The 19816-nt window shown below is 41.9% G+C and overlaps 1 protein-coding gene across 1 annotated transcript; it reads right to left on the bottom strand.

The window, feature by feature from the left end:
• Positions 1 to 2170: 2170 nt before the first annotated feature.
• On the bottom strand, positions 2171 to 18755 carry LOC102525750 (caspase-14-like). The gene is made up of 7 exons (XM_072941044.1): positions 17900 to 18755; positions 16324 to 16376; positions 15243 to 15392; positions 11384 to 11609; positions 10793 to 10909; positions 5024 to 5133; positions 2171 to 4071 (listed from the first exon to the last, which is right to left on the bottom strand). Exons 1-7 carry the CDS (start codon positions 18249 to 18251, stop codon positions 3970 to 3972), a joined length of 1110 nt encoding a protein of 369 aa, XP_072797145.1. The 5' UTR covers positions 18252 to 18755; the 3' UTR covers positions 2171 to 3969.
• Between the last annotated feature and the right edge of the window lie 1061 nt (positions 18756 to 19816).

Genomic DNA, 19816 nt, shown 5'->3' with positions numbered 1-19816 from the left:
AAACGCGGGAGAGGCGGGCTTCGAGGGGGCAGGCCTTCCTCCGGAAGGCGGTCTGCGGCGCCTGCGCGGGCGCTGGGGAATGGCGGTCGGGGGCGGGCGGAGCGGTGAACGCAGTTTGCTTTCTCGTGCTGCAGAAGCGGTCTGCGCTTGGCCTCCGCCCCGACTACCACTCCAGTCAGGCGCGCGGGTTTGAAGCCAGCCAGGTAGTTGGGATTCGAGCTCCTATCCAGCCTTTTGTACATAGGAACTCGAGCGAGTCGCTAACCCAGGCTGCAGTTTCCTTACGTGGGAAGGGGTTTTGAACACAAGCCTGTGCTGGATCAACAAAAGCTGAAGAAATTATATTTTGGCGAGAAGTAGTACTGTGTAATTTAGATTTTTAAAAAGTTATCATAAGTTTCCCGGGGGCGGGGGGGGGGCGGAAGACAAGACTGCACGGGCGGTATGCATGAAAATTTTCTCATGGAAAAATGGCAAGATCCATTAGATTAGTTAATATTTATCCTGCCCAACATAATACCATACAGCCATTAAAAAATAATTAAAATATATTCTATGGTACAAGAGGGAGTTGCAGGATGAAGGCTATTGTTTTGAATCCCTAGGCGCTTGATGATTGTAAAAAAAATAACCAATAGGCAGATTATCAGTTACAAGGTAGGCTTCAAACCTGACCGCACTTAGAATGACTTGGAGAGCTTTTAAACATGCCCAACTCCAAACCAAAAAAAAAAATCTGGCTAATTTTAGCGTGCAGCCAGGGTGAGAACCACAGATACACAAGTAGAGAAACAGTAGGTTTTTGGCCTCTTTTTTGTATTTTTTGAAATTGTGTGGAACAGAGGTTTTTAAATTGAAACAAAGCAAACCCCACTGCATTTAAGTAAAGAGCTGACATACAAAGAAAGGAGTAAACTTGGTCATGGCTTTAAGCGTCCTTAGAAACTGATGAAATATCTGTAGACATTTTGACTCTAAAAAAAAAAAAAAGGAAGACAAAATAGCTATATGGCTGGCTTTTAGGGGCAGTTTTCAGTCACTGTAGGACATCTCTGGAAGGCCCTCTGGGACACTTCCAAACTATTTCAGCAGCAGCCCCCTCCCCTGTGCACCATAGAATCTCAAGAATACTTGCAGTATAAGAACTAGAAAGTTGTACTGTTTAGGTTTTGTTTCTCTGCAAAATAGTATTTTCCCCCACAAAACAACTCTGTCCTTGAAAACTGATCTGTATGATGAAAACTTGTGGCAAGGAAATGAGTTGAGAAACATCCAAAGATGAAAACATACTATAGTGTTAACTAAACCACGGTGAGGAGCCCTTGGCCTCGGAGGCGCTTGTCAGAGAATGGCTGCGGCTCTCCAGCCAGGAGCCCACCTCCCCACCTCTCAGCCTCCTGGTCCTCTGCACAAGTTTCTCAACTATTTTTTATTCATGCACATTTTAAATAAAAATCTTGGGGCCTTTCTTTTGCAAACTTTGGTTTCTGGAATCTGTATTTAAAAAAAATGGGTTTAAACAGTTTTTTTTTTTCCAAATATAAAATTGTGCTAGGGACTAGTTTTGGGGGTCTCTACTTCACATGGCACTGGATGACCAGGAGAGTCTCTGTTCTGATTTGAAGCTGAGAGAATGTGGGGGCACCTGGCTGGCTCCAGTCATCAAGTTCATTTTGGGTCTTTCTAACCAGAATTCCTCCTTGCTCCTCTTCATCTATTTGTCTGGTACCCAGTTGTCCTACAGTTCTCTCCACCACCCTTACCTGTAGTGGCCTGAGCAGGGTTCCGAAATCACTTTCCCCTCCTTTGTCCCGAAGCCCTCATTCCACCAGGCAAGTGGTTCCTTCCATCCATCAAAAGCATTTTGTCTTAAAACTTCTCTCTGTCACTTGGCACTTTGTGTCTTGTGTTATTAGTTCATGAATTGGAATTTCAGCTTCACCACATGCCAGCTGTGACTGAACAAGTCACGTAACCTCTCCCAGGAAATGAAAACTGTTGCTGTTGTACCTTTTGCTGTTCCCCCTGAAACGAGCCTCTGTGTCTGGAAATCCTCTAGGATCCAAGTGAAAAGAGAAGCCTGACCTGATGTTCATGTTTTCTGAACCACAGACATTTTAATGCTCTAGACAAAACCAAAGCTGCAGATCAAATATCAGAACTCAAAAGCTTAAAAATTAAATCACATGTATTTATACTTAATAAATCATATTAACTAAAAAGAACACAATTAATCCCTGAAACGAAGACAGGCCTGGAGAATCCAGATTGCTTCAGTCAGTTTAGCTTTCAATCTTCAGAGCAATCCCACCAAACACCTGCATCCTCATGCAGGCCCAACAGTCTTATGTAACTGCCATCTTGAACCCCCAGGTCCAGGAACAGCCACATCTGCAGCTGTTCAGGAGCGAGTTCCCTAAGAAGTCAAAGGTCACTGAAGTCCAGTGGGATGAGTTCTCAGAGTTGCTAAGCCAAATTTCCTTTTATACAAATGAGGAAACCGAGGTCCAAACACAGCCCAGAGTTACACCAAAAGTTAGAACACAGTTACAGTTAAAATTCATACTCAGTCCACAGTCTGTTAGTCTAAAAATACCAGTTTACATACAGGTTTTCTTTACAGTGGGATGGGACCCAGGTTACACCCTGAAGAATGCACGATATAGAGAAAGCATTCAGGGAGAATGAAGGGCCTTTCAGGAGAAAGGGGTGGGAACTATGATATGGTAACATATCCAAGAGTGTTCATTCACATTCATTAATCCACAAGCCCAATTCTGCGAGAGATGATTAGTAAGGGAAGGGCGAATTATCTGGTGTGGCCAAGGCCTAGGACAAATAGGCAGTACGCTGGCAGTGTAGACTAAGCCTGGCCGAGAAAGACTAGGACTATTCTCCTAGGGGACTTCCCTGCAGACAGTGGGGAGTGAAAGGATTATTAACAATGGGGTGGGTTTTATGAAGAGATTTAGGGGAAACTTAAGTTAATTTTCAGCTTGTTGAGTTCAACCGGCCATGAGTATGTGTGGATGAGTAGCAGGTGGCAGAAGTGATGAGGCCAAGTCTGAGGATGGAGAAGATGATGAAAAGGCAGGGACCAGTCATTCACCAAACATTCATCGCATGGCTTCTCTGTGCCCAAAGGCATGGATGGAAGCTAGGATACAGCAATGATTGAGACACATGGACTGAACTGGAGAGAGAAATTTAACAGCCACTACAGTCCTTCCAGTGCACAGAAGGGGAGCAGAGGGTCTCGGGGCACTCAAAAAGGGCCGCCCTAGCATGAGGGGTTATGGAAAGCTTCCCTGTACAAGTGATGCTTGACCCAAACTCTGAAGGACAGAAAGGACTTACCTAGGTGGGGCAGAACAAGGGGTTCCAGAAGAGAAAACAGCAGTTGGAAGGTATGAAGCAGCAAGGAGGCAGCTCAGAAATGGGCAGAAGGTAACAACATGAAGGCATCCAGGGCACAGAGGCCTCCAGGTAAGACCTGAGCTGAGAATTGTTTACAGAGTCAGAGGAGATCAGACCGGCAGCAGACAGCAATCTGGGGAAAGAAGGTGAAACAGAGGACAAGACCAAAGGCAATTCTTGACTAAGCCAGGAAAACGAGGCTTAACCCCAGCACCAAACTGAGTATGGAGAGGACGGGGTGTCATCAGCAAGAGAAACACGTGATAAAAACAGTACACAAATGGACCTGCACGTCCCTGTTTGAATAACGGTTCAGGAAAAAGTCCTTTTTTCAGAAAACAGTGATTTAAAAAAAAAAGTCAAATTATTTACAAGTATCAAAGAAGCAGTGAAATCTTAGAAAAATAATATATACATATACAAAACAAATTGGAGAGATACTAGTGACAAGAATAATGCCAAATGGTAACCATTAGTACAATGCTACAAATGCTCATGGCTCTTTACAGAGTCTATTGTAAAGCAGGCCTTATGTTTAAATTCTTTTTGATGTCAAAAGTATACAAATTTAGTTAAAGTTGATTCCATTACAAGTGACACTTTTACTGGTTCGCGACGTAGATTAAATTCCTGGTGAACCACTCTGTTGTTCACCTGTAAGAGAAAAGCACAAACTGTCCAAAAGAATGGAAAACCCTCTGCAAAAGCCTCTGAGTAAACCCCACAGAAGGAGGTGGCAGAATTATTCTGGCTGCACCAGGAAAACAATGCAAGCATCACCCATGTCCCACCGACTGCCTGGAAGGCAGCATGGAAAGTGCACAGGTCTGAGTCTCAGCTCGCCCCTGGGTAGTACCAGGCAAGATATTAACCTTCTCTGAACATTGGTAAATCATGGCAAAATGAAAGGGTGGGATTATGTTATGTCCAAAGTACTGAACAGCTCTACAATTTCCGGGTTGGCTGTAAGCTCAACTATCATCTGCTACCTCACTAAGCTACAAATGCCTTTAATGCAAAGGTCACATCATGCCCATCTTGGGACTTTCTTGCTAGTGTTTATGCAGCAAGTGCTTGGAAAATGAACAGTGTTCATACCATATCACCAAGCAATTCTACTCCTGGGTATATATCCATAAAAAAAAAAACACTAATTTGAAAAGATACATGCACCCCAATGTTCACTATTTACAATTACCAAGGTGTGGAAGCAACCTAAATGTCCATCGACTGATGAATAGATAAAGAAGATGTGGTATTTATGTGCAATGGAATATTACTCAGCCATTAAAAAGAATGAAATTTTGCCATTTGCAGCAACGTGGATGGACTTGGAGGATGTTATGCTAAGTGAAATAAGTCAGGCAGAGAAAGATGATTATTGTAATGATATCACTTATATATCGAATCTAAAAAATACAACTGGTGAATAAAATGAAAAAGAAGCAGACTTACAGATACAGAGAACAAAATATTGGGAAGCAGAGAGAAGTAACACAGGGGTAGGGGGAAAAAAGGGTTATTACAGGAACATGTGGAATCATGTTCTCATCAAATGCATTAGCTTTAGACTGAATGGACCACATGTTCGTTGGAATTTACTTACCTTGGTGAAGAAGTCAGCGATGTGCCACTTATTTCCATACTGTTTAAAGACATCAGTCATTGTTCTGATCATCACAGAGCCGGTGTGGGGGTCACGTAAAGCAACATGATCTACAAAGGCAAAAAAAAAAAAAAAAAAAACCCCAACATTTTCTCCATTTCCTCCTCTACTTGGAGCAAACTTGTTATTTTACCCACAGTTAAAACCTAGAAGGGGAAGGGTATAGCTCAGTGGTAGGGCATGTGCCTATCATGCACAAGGTCGTGAGTTCAATCCCCAGAACCTCCATTAAAATAAATAAATAAACAAATAAATAAAAGTAAAACCTAGCAAATGGCTTTGAACTGAGAATACAGAAATACATGCATTAAGACACAATCACAGGCAGAAGCACCTGAGCCCCCACTGCTCCCCAGGGGACTCATGTGACCAATAGCACATAACCCCTCCAGAGGACATTCTTTTTAGATGTAGTTTTAAAATACAAGTTTTCAAATATCCACAAAAATAGAAACCACAGTTCAACAACAACATATAATCATCCCTCAGATTCAAGAGTTATTTTGTCATATTTGCTTTATTTATCCCTTTTTAATTTTTTTTGATGACTTTTGCTATAGCATTTTAAGCTAAATAGCCCTGAATACAACCAGATAGAACTTATTTGGGGGTTCTCAAAAGTTTATCTACTGAAATTATTTTTATTGTTAGATTAAAGAAAGATGAAACATGACTGTCTAGTGTGAAAATTCAATGGAAATACCAAAACTGCATGCTCTCGGGGGAGGGTATAGCTGAAGAGGTAGAGTGGAGGCTTAGCATTCAGGAGGTCCTGAGTTCAATCCCCAGTACCTCGATCGAAAACTAACTAAATAAATAAACCTAATTACCTCCCCCCTGCAAATTAAAAAAAAAAAGTTGAATTATTGACTTAACTCAGAAGAAAATCAGGGTGGAAGGAGGTGTGTAAGAATACATAAATAATTTCATAAAAATAAAGGTACAAAAAATAAAGGAAAGAAATAAATGTTAAACAACAGCGCTTAAGTGTGGAAGGGGATGAGAATTCATGTTCTGAGGTTCCGTGTATCTTCAGGGAGTAAGGATAAGCTTTTTATTAACTTTAGACTAAGTGCACACGTATAAAATCTCACGGGAAACCATGAGAAGGAAAGATGTAAGCTGCATACGTTCCAAGTCAGTAGACGGAGAAAAATGTGACAATAACAAACTAAACTCATAATCGATAAAAAACTAACATACTATCGCACAGACCAACTGTACTTCAATTTTGAAAAAAGAGCAAAAAAGGAGGGGGAAAAAGCAGATAAAAATAAACAGCACAAAGTAAACTGGTAAAAGTGTAAATATATCAATAGTCACAAGAAGGATAAATTGTCCTCACTCACCAGTAAATAGATTGATAATATCAGACTGGATTAAAAAACAATATGCATCTATATTCTGTTCAAAAGAAACCACCTAAAACGTAAGGGCCCAGAAAGGCTAATAGAACGAGATCTGAAGGAGATATACCAGGCAGATACAGGACAAAATACTGGGGTATCTATATTAATATCAGACAAAACAAACTAATACCAAGAAAAAGCACTATTTGGGATAGTAGGTTCATCAAACAATGATTAAAATATTTATTTCATCACAAAGTCAATTCTAAAATCATACGCCTCTATTAGAGTCACCTCAAAATCTATGAAGAAAACAAAAATAGACAATAGAACTACAGAAGAAACTGACAGTGTCCACCATGGTAACATGACGTATTAACTAAACATTATCTCAACTATTGGCAGGTTGAGCAGACAGAAAACATTGGAACGACACAATTAAACTTAACTAGCAGAAATATATAGAAACATGCACTCAGGAAGGGAACACATATTCTTAAGCATATATAGACTATGACAGACTGATAGCCACTAAAAATTTACTACCTATAAAGACATAAATCAAGTCTCAACAGTTTTCAAATTGGTATCATAGTCTATATTCTTTCTTGTGTTCACAGCACAAATAAACTAGACATCAGTTAACAAAAGAGTAACTTTAAAAATCCCCATGCAAGAAATTTAGAGGCGTATTTCTAAATTACTGGGTAAAAGAACAATGGAAATTTAAGAATCCTTAGAAATGAAGGATAAAAAAGTTACACATTAAAATAAAAAAGATACAGTGAAGGCAGTTCTTCAAGGGAAATTATAGGTTTTAAAATGCTTATTCTTTTTAAAGGTAGAAAATAATGACCCAAGTACTTAACTGAAAATGTTGGGAAATTAAGAGTGGACTAAAACTCAAAAATGGAGAAAAAATGAAAATATGAGCCAAAATTAAATGAAATCAAGAACAAACATAATACCAGAGGCGATTAAGGAAACTAAAAATTGGTTCCTAATTAAATAAATAAACTACTGGCAAGACTGAAAAAGAATAAGAGAAAGCCACAAATATTAGAGGTCAACAAGGGAACAGAACTAGAGGTAGAGATTTCACATGATTAAAAACACAAGGAACCCTATGCCAAGAAATAGGAAAATAAGTTTTTGTTTTTCTTCCATTGAGAAGCCAGTTTTCCCTTCACTATTTATTGGACAGTCCATTCCTTCACCATTGTCTAGAAGTGGCTTTTTGTCATTATATTTGGTTCTACCTCACGGTTCTCTGTTCTATCCCAAGGATCTGTTTGTCTACACACAGGCTGACACGGAGCCTTGGTTACTGCTTTACACTGAGTATTCATATCGTACAAGACACAGTCTCTCAAATACCTGCATAGCTCACTCTCTCATGTCCTCCAAGTCCTCCACGCAATAATCAATTTCTCAGTAGGAACATCCCTATGCATCTCTTTCTAAAACTACAATCCCCACTCTACCCCTCAATACTCCCCCTCCCCTGTTCCTACATTATTTTTCTCCATAGCACATATCACCATCTAATATATTTTATTTTTAGTAAACTTTTTTGATGGAGGTGCTGGGGTTTGAACCCAGGACCTTGTGCAAGCTAAGCATGCTCTCTACCACTGAGCTATCCTCCCATCCCCCTTGGTAAACTGTTCACCAAAGGGTAACCATTATACGGAGAAGTGCACAAAACATATGGGTGTATGATAGTTCAATAAATTTTCATGGAGTGAACACACCCACATAACTGGCATCCTCACCAAGAAACAAGATGATACCAGCACTCCAGAAGTTCCCTTCGTATGGTGAAAAAGAATATGAAAACGAATATATGTTCATGTGTGACGGAAGCATTATGTTGTACACCAGAAATTGACACAACATTGTAAACTGACTATACTTCAATAAAAAATACAGATATACAGAAGTCCCCTTCTTGCCGGCTCTGGTCATTACCACTCTAAACATTGTGCACCTCCAAGGGCAAGCAGCACCCTAACTTCTACCACCATAGCTTAGCTTTGCCTGTTTTTGAACATTATACAAACAGAATAATAAAGTAACACAGTATCTATTTTCCGTGTTTACTGTCTGTCTCCCCCACTGGAACACAGGCTCCATGGAGGCAGAGATTTTTAGTTCTTTCCTTCGAAGCTGAATCTCTGCTCCTCAAACATAAATAGACAAGCACATAGTCACAAAATCCATTCAAAGTTGGAGCTCAAGGTTCCTTTTTTGATCCTTAACTGTTCCATAGTAATTTTGTGATTAGTTTGTCAAATGCCATGAAAACACTATAGAATTCAATTTACAAATTAATTTAGGGGAAAAAAAAAACCTTGTCTTTTTCATGATATTGAAATTTCCCACCATGAGCATGGTATTTCTCACCCTTGATTCAGGTCTTCCTTTACATCTTTCAGGAATGTCCTATCATTTTCTCTAATAAAGTTCTTGTTCGTCTTTTGTTAGTCATTTCTAGACATCATTCACTAAAGTAAGAAAAAATAATATGGTATCTTTCATCTTTTCTATTATATGTTCTAAGTCATTATTGTCACTGTATTCAAAACGATTGACTTTCAGAATATCGATCCTTATCTCTCTTTTCTTATCTCAATGCATTGGCTAGGGTAGTAGGAAGGTCAGCATGCTTGTCTCACACCTAACTTTCAAAAAGTTTTTACAGATTTATTAAAGTAGAATTGATCATTGACAATCATCTGTACATATTTTAAGCAATCAATTTAGTAAGTTTTGACATACTTCTGTGAAGCCATCACCACCATCAAGATAATGAACATACCAGTCAGCCTCCTCCAATGCCCCTGTCATCTGTCCTTCCTGCTCCATCTCCAAGCACCACCGATTTGCTGTCTTACGGATTAGATTGCATCATCAGAAATGTTATGTACACGGAACCATACGGGATCTATTTTGTCTGGTTTCTTTCTGTCAGCAGGATTATTCTGACATCTATGCTGTCACATGCATCAAGTGTTCATTTCTCTTTATTACGGAGTAGTAGCCCATGTATGATATACCGCGATTTATTTATTCTTTTACCCATTGATGGCCATTTGGTTTGTTTCCAGCCTTTGACTCTTTCAAATAAAGCTGGTATGAACATTTGTGTGCAAGTGTCCATCAGGACATATGGCATGTATGTATGTATGTATGTATGTATGCATGCATGCATGCATTGGGGGTGGGGTTAGGTTTATTTATGTTTAGAGGCAGTACTGGGATTGAACCCAGGACCTCATGCATGCTAAGCATGCACTCTACCACTTGAGCTATACCCTCCCCCAATCAGGACATATACTTCCATCTCTCCTGGGCAAATAAAGTTACATCTAATTTTAATGGGGACATTTTCCTTTTACGTCACTGTACTTATTTTCCTTTGCTTCTATTCCTTCTCTAACACTTTATCTTGAGTTGTGTGTATATTTGTAAACTACTTTAATCCTTTTGGAAGAAAGTAAAGTCAAGATAGAAACAGCTAAATGGGAGAGAGGGTATAGCTTAGTGGTAGAGTGTGTGCTTAGCATGCATGAGGTCCTGGGTGCAACCCCAGTACCTCCATTAAAAAAAATAATAAATAAATAAGCAAACATAATTACCTCCCTTCACCCCCCCCCAAAAAAAAGATTAAAAAAAAAAACAGCTAAATAAATGTCCTTGACCACCTACTGTATCTTCTCTACATTTTCCTGTTTCCCTTCACGACTAAATCAAGTCTGCCCTTTTAGCACGTAAGATTCTTTTGGATTTTAAGTATTTAGGAGTAATGGTAATAATAATGATAATAATGTTTATCAGCATAACATATTGGTAATAATTTTTTTAAAACTTATCATGCCAGTTATTATAAGCACAACATCTGCATTAGGTAATTTAATTTATACAGCATCCCAATGACAATAATTAATTTTATCTTTCTTGTTTTGCATACAGAAACCCACATATCTAGAGGCTAAGGGATATCGAAGGTCTCAAAGAGACAGTGAGCGGCAGAGCTGGCTTCAGGGACGAGATCTTTTTCATATGAGAACAGATGATTTTATTTACCATGATTTTATTTACTTTATTTATTTATCCTTTGCTAAGAGGTTGGTGTCATCCTGGAAGAGATGAACAGTAAGATGTAAATCTTCCATGTCTAAAGGTAGAACAGTGTCTAAAGGGAGATGGATGGGTTAATGAAAATTTCTCCTTACACACATCAATTTGTAAAGAACAGATTTTTTTTTTTTTTAAAGATTTTAAAAATCATTAGGAACAACCTAAACCCTCGGGAGGAAGGACCATACCTCAGTGTCATGTGCCTGCTCTGTCTTACCTGCCTGGGTGGGATAGATGATGAAATAATCACTGAAGGTAGGCAGCCGCCTCTTCTCTGATCCGTTGTCAGAGTCCATGGGTTCATCATCCGTTTCAACACCATTGTCTCTTCTCTCTGTTGTTTGAGGAATTAAAATACAAACTACAATCATACACCATTGACACCGACACCAGTAACCTTTAATGAAAGTCACAACAAGCTTGTATCTCCATCAGAGAGAGAAATAGCCACCAACGTTACATAGTTCAGATGTCAGTCCCACCAGCGACCTGGAATCACATAAATGGTGGGACATCCCCTGGAAACTGCCCGCCTCCCTCTCAGAATGTGAGGCTCCCTGACCTACCTTCATGAGGTCGATGACTTGGACTCTCCCTCAGCCTGAGTTAACGAGTCTATCCCAGGTAAGTTCCCCTCCATCCCCTCCTCCCAGCTCAAAGTCCCTCCTGTGCGCCACAACTAAAGTTACATGAGCTGAGGGTCCTCTAATGTAAAATAAATAATATTTTAAACTTAATTTTCTTTCCTCAACCATCGATAGAGAGAATTTCCTAGACCCAGGACTACCACAGAGAAGTCTCCACTTACCTCCTCTGCAGGCCTGGATTATAAAGATTTTTGGTTTCTCTTGAAGTGCTGGACAATTTTTATTGTTAAACATTTCAAAAATGCCTTCCAAGCTGACTTTTCCACCATCTTTCATTCTAATAAAGCCTTCTTCTCCGTGGGACATAAGAGTAACAAGGCAACAGCCAATGTCATCTTTAATTTCATTTAGCCCATCACGGAATGAGGTTATTTTTTCAAGTAATTCCTGTAAAATAGGATAACATATTAAAAAGAACTGGAGGTAGGAAAAAAATCAGAAGTGCCAGAGATGGTCCCTTTACAAGGTGATCCAAAGAGATGACAAATTTGAAAATATCTACTTCTCCAACAGAGTCAGTATGAGTTGTCATTTTCCTTTTGATTGTTTTCAGAATTCATATGATTTCTTCTTCTACCAGTGGTTCTTGTTTGACAAAATGAGGGCATTTCTGATTCTCTACCACAAAATACAACAGGATTATAGCTCCCCAAAAAGTTAATGTACTTAAATTTTATATTAACTTATTTTATAAAATTAATTCCCTCAATAAGCTAGAAATGGAAGGGAACGGAGCCTACCCCGTCACATCCACCTGCCCAAATCTATGAGACGTCCTTAAAATCATCCCACTAAAGAGACACGAATTGACTGCTCTCACTAGCCTCATATGTGCTGTAACAAAGACCCCAGCCATTTCAATAAAGTAAAAATGAAATGATTTTAAATATTGAAAACAAAGAACCAAACCTCATGAAGTACAGATAATATGATTATCTAGAAATATAAAATAATCAACTAAAAACTATTAGAACTAGAGGTCAGCAAGTCGATCAGATGCAAGATTAATTGACAAAGATTTATAGCTCCCCAATTACCCAGCAATAATCACTCAAACCACAGAGTGGAAAAAAGATCCACTCACGGTCACAACAAAACTAAAACAATAGTAGGAATAAACCTAACAAGAAATGCAGATTACCTAAATGAAGAAAATTAAAAAAAAAAAAAACTTTAAGAGGCAACATAAACAAACCAGGAGACACTAGGGGGAGGGTATAGCTCAGTGGTAGAGTGTGTGCCTAGCACACACAAGGTCCTGGGTTCAATCCCCAATGCCTCCATTAAAAATTAATAAATAAACCAAATTATCCCCTCCCAGGGAAACAAACACACAAAACAAAACCAGGGCTGAAGTTAATTTAGTCTATCCCAGATTAAGTTTCCCACCATCCCTTCCTCCCAGCTGATGCTTCGAACTGAGATGACCGAATGCTATCGATCTGCCAATTAACTCCAAATTAATCTCAAGTCAGTGTCATGTCAATCAAAATCTCAAAGGATTTCTGGCAAACTTAACGAGATGGTTCTCAAGGTCACAGAGAACAGATGCTCAAGTAATAGCAGAGGGGGTAGGGAAGGGTTTAGCTCAGTGGCAGAGTGTGTGCCCAGCATGCATTAGGTCCTGGGTTCAATCCCCAGTACCGCTGTTAGATATTATAAATAAATAAACAAACAAACCTGATTACCTCCCGCTACAAAAAAAAAAAAAAGAAGAAGAAGAGTAACAGAGAACATTCAGAAGTGAAAAAAATAAAACAACGAAAAATCCAATGAGTGGGGACTAGGTCCTAACCAACATTCAAATATACTGTAAGACCATGGTGAGTAAAACAGCGAAGTATTGGCAACTATAGACAAACACATGAATGGAATATTTTAGAATCCAGAAGTCGATCCAAGTATACATAGGCGTTTAGTTCACGATAAGAGTGGAATTTCACATATGTGGGGAAAGGATGTATCATCAACAGGGAGATGGCTATGCACTTGGAAATAAAGTGAGGACTCCCACCTCACTGTTCCAAAAATAAAATTCCAGTGAGTAGAAGACTAACCTTAAACATAAAATATCACAGAAAAATACTTAAAGACATTTTTAAGTTGGGAAGGCATGGGGTTTAGTCAAAACCCAAAACCCAAGGAGCCAACAAACAGAAAGATGGACAAGTTTAGTCACAAAAACTAAAAGACTTCCATTGACTTCCATTTCAGGACAACAGAAAGTCAAAAAGCAAGTAACAAGGTAGGAGAAAAATATCTGCACTCTACGTTGTCTAAAATCCAGGAACAAGAGCTACAGAATAAGAAAAAGAAAAAGAAAATCCTTTTCTTAGGAAGCAAAGAAAGGACAAAGGATACAAACAAGTAATTTGCAGAAGGAGAAAAAAAAAGTGACAAAAATAAGTTCAACCCAACTAATAATCAGGAAAATGAAACTTAAAACAGTGAAGTATGGCGGGGAGGGTTTAGCTCAGTGGTGGAGCACATGCTTAGTATGCATGAGGTCCGGGGTTCAATCCCCAGTACCTCCGTTTAAAAAAATTAAAGTAAATACATAAATAAACCTAATTTCCCCTCAAAACAAAACAAACAAAAGAACAGTGAAATAATTTTGGCAGTAAGATTGCTAAATATTTACAAATAAATGTTGATAGGCTGTACACAAAGAGGTACTTCTGGACCTTTGGGAGAATAAATCAAAACAATACTGACAATATCTATCATCTGAATGGAAAGGACTGGATTAAAAAAAAAATCATGTAATGTGGAAGAGATTCTGGTACAGTCTGTGAGAAACAGGAAGGAGTCTATTTTTAGCTTTGAAATAACAAAATCAAAATTTGCTGAGTCCTTACTATAAGCCAGCTACTATTCTGAGGACTTTTATATACATTTCTCCTCACCACAGCCCGACAAGATAAATGACTATCATCACCCCCATTTTAGAGATAAGATCACCCCCATTTTAGAGATAAACAATGAATGAATGTACGGCAGAATTTCTAGAACTTCTGCACTATTGACACGTTGTGTCGGGTGACTGCTGTGGGAGCTGTCCTGCGCGCTGTAGGGTGCTCAGGAGCACCCCCACCTTCTACCCTGGCTCCTACACTGGATACCAATGGCACCCTCCAGTTGTGACAAGCAAAAACGTGTCCAGACATTGTCAAATGTCCTCCAGGGGGACAAAATCACCCTCAGTGGAAACCCAGATTTAAGGTAACAGTTACTAAGAGACAGGATTCCAACCCTGTCAGTGCACCGCTCCTTTCATAGCCCTTCTGCTGGGCAGTCCCTTAATATTCACTGGCAGTGACTCCTGGGATCTATGAAGAACTCTCCTCTGTTATCAACCCCAATTCTGGGCAGGGCCAGGCCAGGACTCAGGTAAGGGTCAGAGAGGTCAAAATGAAGTTCCCACCCACCCACCTACCCATCAACACTCTTCAGCCTCATTTCTTCCTGTGTTAAATCACAACGCAATTGTGCCCAGGGCTCTCAGCAGTCCCTCTCCCCGCCCCTCCCATGGTTCCAAGTGAGTCCCCCTAAGGACCTTTCAAAGCCCCGGGGCTCCAATGCTGCTGGGGTCCCTCTGGCCTGGCTTCCTGCTGACCTCTCACAGCTGCCTCCGAGGTCCTCCTGATCCCAGATGCTCTGGACCTTGCCTACTCTGACTCACAGCTTGTCCTTGGGACTCCTTGCCCATCTTGCTTAAAAGACACCTTCTGGGGTTCCCTCTCCACTAACTGCACAGCCCTAGCCAAGACTGGTACCCAAGAGGTCCCTGCTTGACTAGAAGGGAAACTGGAGTATCACACACTTAAGATGACAAAAGCATCTGTACCCAACAGGTAAAGCTGGGTAAGAATTTCATCAGGACATAATAGGTCCATTGCTCTGCAGGACCTGGTTCTAACCAAATATAAAGGACTGAAAAAAAGGAATAAAAAAAGGAAGGAAGGTTATAATATCCAAGCTACAATTTTTCCTTTTATTTTTTTTTTTTAAACTTGTTACCATTTTGTCGGGATTGATGCACAATGTATGTTCGAACTGGCACTGGCCAAGCCAGTCCTCCATTAGTAGGACGTCCTGCTCAGCACCTGGCCTGTTCCTCATTTCACACATCAGGAAGGCCTTCCTCTTGCCACTCAGGTCATAATGGTCCTGTTCCCAAGGAAAGCCAAGAAACAATATTTCAACCAAACCAAACTTGGAAATTCAAATACATTATATATGTGCAAATGAGTTTTTTTCTGGGATGAATGATGAGGTTTCCCAGTGCAGGGCAGGAGCACAATACTGATTTCCACTCTTATCAGTTCTGGAAGGGAGGCATGACTTGATTTATAATTACTTCAAATGCCTTTCTCAAACTAGGACAAAGGGGCCAATCCCATTTTTAAACTCCTATACCTAGCCGCCACTACCTGTTTAAGGAAAATGGTAAATGACAACCCAAGGCTACAATTATCAAAGTCCAGAATGTGGGACATTCTACAGGACAAATAACCTAGGTTCATCAACAAACAAGAAAATAAGTTAAGGGAAGACGTATCGTAAATTAAGAGTCTTACGAGACAAACCATCAAATGTAACTGTGTAGACCTTGTTTCAATCAGACCCTGACTCAAACAATCCAGCTATAAAGGACAGAGGAACCAGTCAAGGAACTCTGAAGACTAACTGCATCTTTGCCAAGATTAAGGTAGAATAATAGTATTAAGGCTACATTTTGAAAGAAGTGTTTCTCTGAAACATACAAATAATTTATGCAATGAAAGTGAAAGCCAGTAGTTCACGTAGTTGCCGAAGGCCATACAGTCTGCAATGCCTCAGTTTTTCCCTTGATTTGTCAAAAGGAGATGATGACAGTGCTTACCTCATTTGGTTTAATACATGCAAAGTGGTTTTAACTGGCTAAATGTTTTGCTTTTACTATTTATAACAGAAAGCAGGGCGATCTGACCCTTTGAGGCAACCATGCAGGTAATTGCCTTTAACCGAACAGAAGCAGCACAAAAAATGTTTAAATGGTGACTAAATACTATCTTTGCTGACCAACGCGTAGTGTTAGAGTGAGAGTCAAGATACTTACCAATTCATCCTCCACGCAGTCATAGCTTCTCTTTGGAATCTTTCGTGGAATCCCTGAATGAATTTTCATGAAAAGACAACAAAACAGAAAAAAAGACGATTTTTTTCCCCAGTTTTTCTCTTTTTAATCAAGATCTGCTGTCATTCCGGTTAATAGAAAGCACCTTCCAAGGAATCCCGTTGCCTCTCAGGTTTTGGGATCCATCAGGCTTCAGTCTCATTTTAGGATTTCTAGGATTATGAACACCCTCTCCCAAACTCATGAGGATGGAAACTTAGCAGAACTCCCTGACACCCTAGTCAGGTTCAGGGGCAGGGAGACCCAGGCCAGAGATGAAAAGGCTAAGGACCAATTAACATTACTGCACATGCACTTTCTGAAAAGGAGACCAAGACATCAATAAAGAGAAAAATGATGGTAAAGGAACTAGGCCCTATTTAAGTTTTTGATTAAACAATCTCTTAGCATTCAATTCAAGTATTTATTGAGTGCCTACAGTGTGTAGCCATGATACTGTGTGGTTTGGTTGATTCTGAAAAACCAAACCAAACCAAAAAAAAAAAAAAAAACCACTTTACCAACTGCAGGAGACACTCACTCACAGTCTAAAAGGGGTGGTAACAAAAGTGATACACAAACTAAGCCTGGGGAGACTATGACAAGCGCTGTGCAGGTGCAGTAAAGGCACACTCAGAGGCTTCACGGGGTCACTATTCTGCCTACAGGTCATGTTCTGTGGTCGTTTACAGTTGTCATTCCACTACAAATCCAAAAAAGTCAGCAAAGCAACTACCTCAAAACTCAAGCTGGGAAGAGTTGAGACCAGCAATGGTACATTTTAGTGTCTATCTCAATGCATTCAGTGTAAGTGCAGCTTTCCTCTTTCTCTCTCTCTTCCTCTCTCTCTATACACATACACACACTCACATATTATACACACATAACATTTATTGATTTCGCGGGGGGAAATCGTAAGCCCTCTCCAACTTGTTACATTTCTTGATCCTAAGCCACATCTTCCCAGATTTATGGCAAACGTTCTAATGGCGTGGACATGTGGCAGAAGGGATTCCAACCCTGGGTTTCTCACTGTATCATCTAAAAATCACCCACATTATAATCACTTGGAGGTACTTGTTTAAAAAAGGCATCTCAGGCCTGCAGAGTCAATCTGATTTCTGAGCTCACTCCAGAATGGCTCCACTTCGAATGGTCACTTGGATTCCGCGCCTGGGAATGGTGTCTCTCCCGCCCGCTTGCCCGCGGGCTCCTACCTCCAGCCGCGCGTTCACTTGGTCTCTCCACGCCGGCATCCTCCTAGCTCGGCTCCCCCTAGCTCGGCTCCCCCCACGGCCCAGTGAATCTCGGTCTCCCGCTGCTCACCCGGGCGCCCAGGCCAAATCCCGCGCTAACCTTGGACCCTCTCCGGGTCAGGCCTCACTCCCCCTCAGCCCCTCCCCCCAGCACCCCCTCCCTCAGCCCGGGAATCCCCGGGCGGCTGGGCGAAACCCCGCGCGCACCCAGCCCCGGCTCCGGTCTCCCCGCTTCGCCGGCCCGGGCATCCCCGCGCGCTCACCCCGGCCGTCGGCGGCGGCGTTCTGCCAGCGCGGCAGCAGGTCGGCGCGGGGGAGCTGCTGCAGCACCTTGACCAGGACGCGCTTGGCGGCCGGCGGGTAGTAGTGCTTGGCGAGCAGCCGGGCCAGCCCCGACGCGCTGCGGCCCTCCAGCTCCAGCCGCAGCTGGCTCACGCGCGGCTCCACGTCCATCTTCTCGAGGATGACGCAGAAGTTGCGCAGCTCCTGCGGGGACAGCAGGTCCAGGGTCTCCTGCAAGCGCCTCTGAAGTTCCTCCGTGGTCTGCGGAATCTTGGGAGGCGCCTGCAAACCGTCGGGCTCCGAGCGCCAGCCGCTTCCCGGTCTTCCCTCCATTGTCACCCAACGATGCTGAAGCGCCCGGGCGGGAGGGACCAATCTGAGACCTGCGCGCCTCACACGCCTCCTGCTCCTTCTCTTTGTTGTGTAAAGTGGAGGAGTTTCCGCCGGGTCCTCCAAAGCCGGGCGAACAAAACCCCGGGCGTTGGGGAAGCTCCCGCCTCCCCTCTGGCTGTGGCCCGGGCCCCGCCCCCGGCGGGGCCACGCCCCTCACCCTGGCGCCCGCGCTCCGCCCGCCGGAGCCCCCCGCCTTAACCCTTGGAGGCTGGGCTGGCAGAGCTGAGAGGTGCTGGCCCTGCAGTGCTCCCTCCGTGGCTCTTTACTTCGGCGGCACGTGAAGAACAGGGGGACTTTTGAAACTGCTTGTGCCCCGCCCACAGTGTAAGCTGATTACGTCAGAACCTCTGGGTGGCTGACCCAGGAATCAGTGATTTTTAAAGCTTTCCAGGTGATTCCAGTATGCAGCCAAGTTTGAGAACCACTCATCTCAGACTCCAGAGGGTTTTTCAGCTACCTAAGCCAGTAATTCCCGAGGAGCAGAGGAGAACTTGGAAGCTGAAAGAACGCTTACAGGTTATGGCATTGAGCCAGCTTTTTTAGAGAGGACGAGGTGACAAAAGCCGATATTTGAGAATCTGAAGTCAGGAGGAAGTTAGAAATGCACACTGCTGGGCCTGGGGGCGTGGAACGAGCACTGCTGTCCAAGATCTCAGCTTTGCAACCCTCCCCACCACCCCAGTCCTTATTGCTAGGTTCTCTGACTTGATTGGGCCCTTAGGAACTGACTCACTCTAATCGTGGTTTGCCTCAAAATTACTTACCCTTTCGAACAGCTGGTGAAAGAATCTCAGGACTTGTTTGAATCTTGATTGAAAATAAGCCAACTGTAAACAATCATTTTTGAGACAAGCAGGGAAACGCGAGTATGGGCTGGGTATTGGATGATAAGCAAAAAAAAAAATTAATTTTTTCAGGTGGGATAATAACGTTGTAGTTATCTAAGAAAAATGTCCGTCATTTTTAGGGATGCATACTGAAGTGTGGAAGGGTGAAATGGCATGATGTCCGGAATCTGCATTTCAAAGCTTCATTAAAGGGAAGGAAAAAGGAGGGGGAGAGGGGAGAGGTGAGCAACAGTGGCTAAATCCTGGTAACTGCTCCACTTGAGTGATGTGAGTGAAGGGGCAATGTGCCATTTACTCTACCCTTGTGATTGTTGGCAGTATTTCATAATATATTGCTGGACATTGAGTGTAACGCAGCTTGAAAGCTTTGCCTCTCTCCTTTTTGCCTCGTGCCTGACTGGGCCTTATCTCCAGCCACCAGAAGACTGTTTACTCCCACAAAGCCCCGCCTCTAAATAATTTGCTTTAAGTCTGAGGCAGCCAAGAATGAATCAATTTTTTAAAAAGGGGGGTGGGGCACCGGGCAATGTTTCCAAAGCGAGCTGAAGCTAGTGAGCCATCTCCTTTCTGAACATGAATACTTGTGGGAGACTGCAGGAGAGGGAAAAACAAATTCTTGGGGCCTGACATATGCAGGCCCCAGGGCCACACGCCTCT

This window comes from Vicugna pacos, chromosome 17 (genome assembly GCF_048564905.1).
Source record: "Vicugna pacos chromosome 17, VicPac4, whole genome shotgun sequence".
Classification (NCBI taxonomy): domain Eukaryota; kingdom Metazoa; phylum Chordata; class Mammalia; order Artiodactyla; family Camelidae; genus Vicugna; species Vicugna pacos.
The sequence above is the reverse complement of the archived record's forward strand: the minus strand, read 5'-3'. Positions and strand labels throughout refer to the sequence as shown.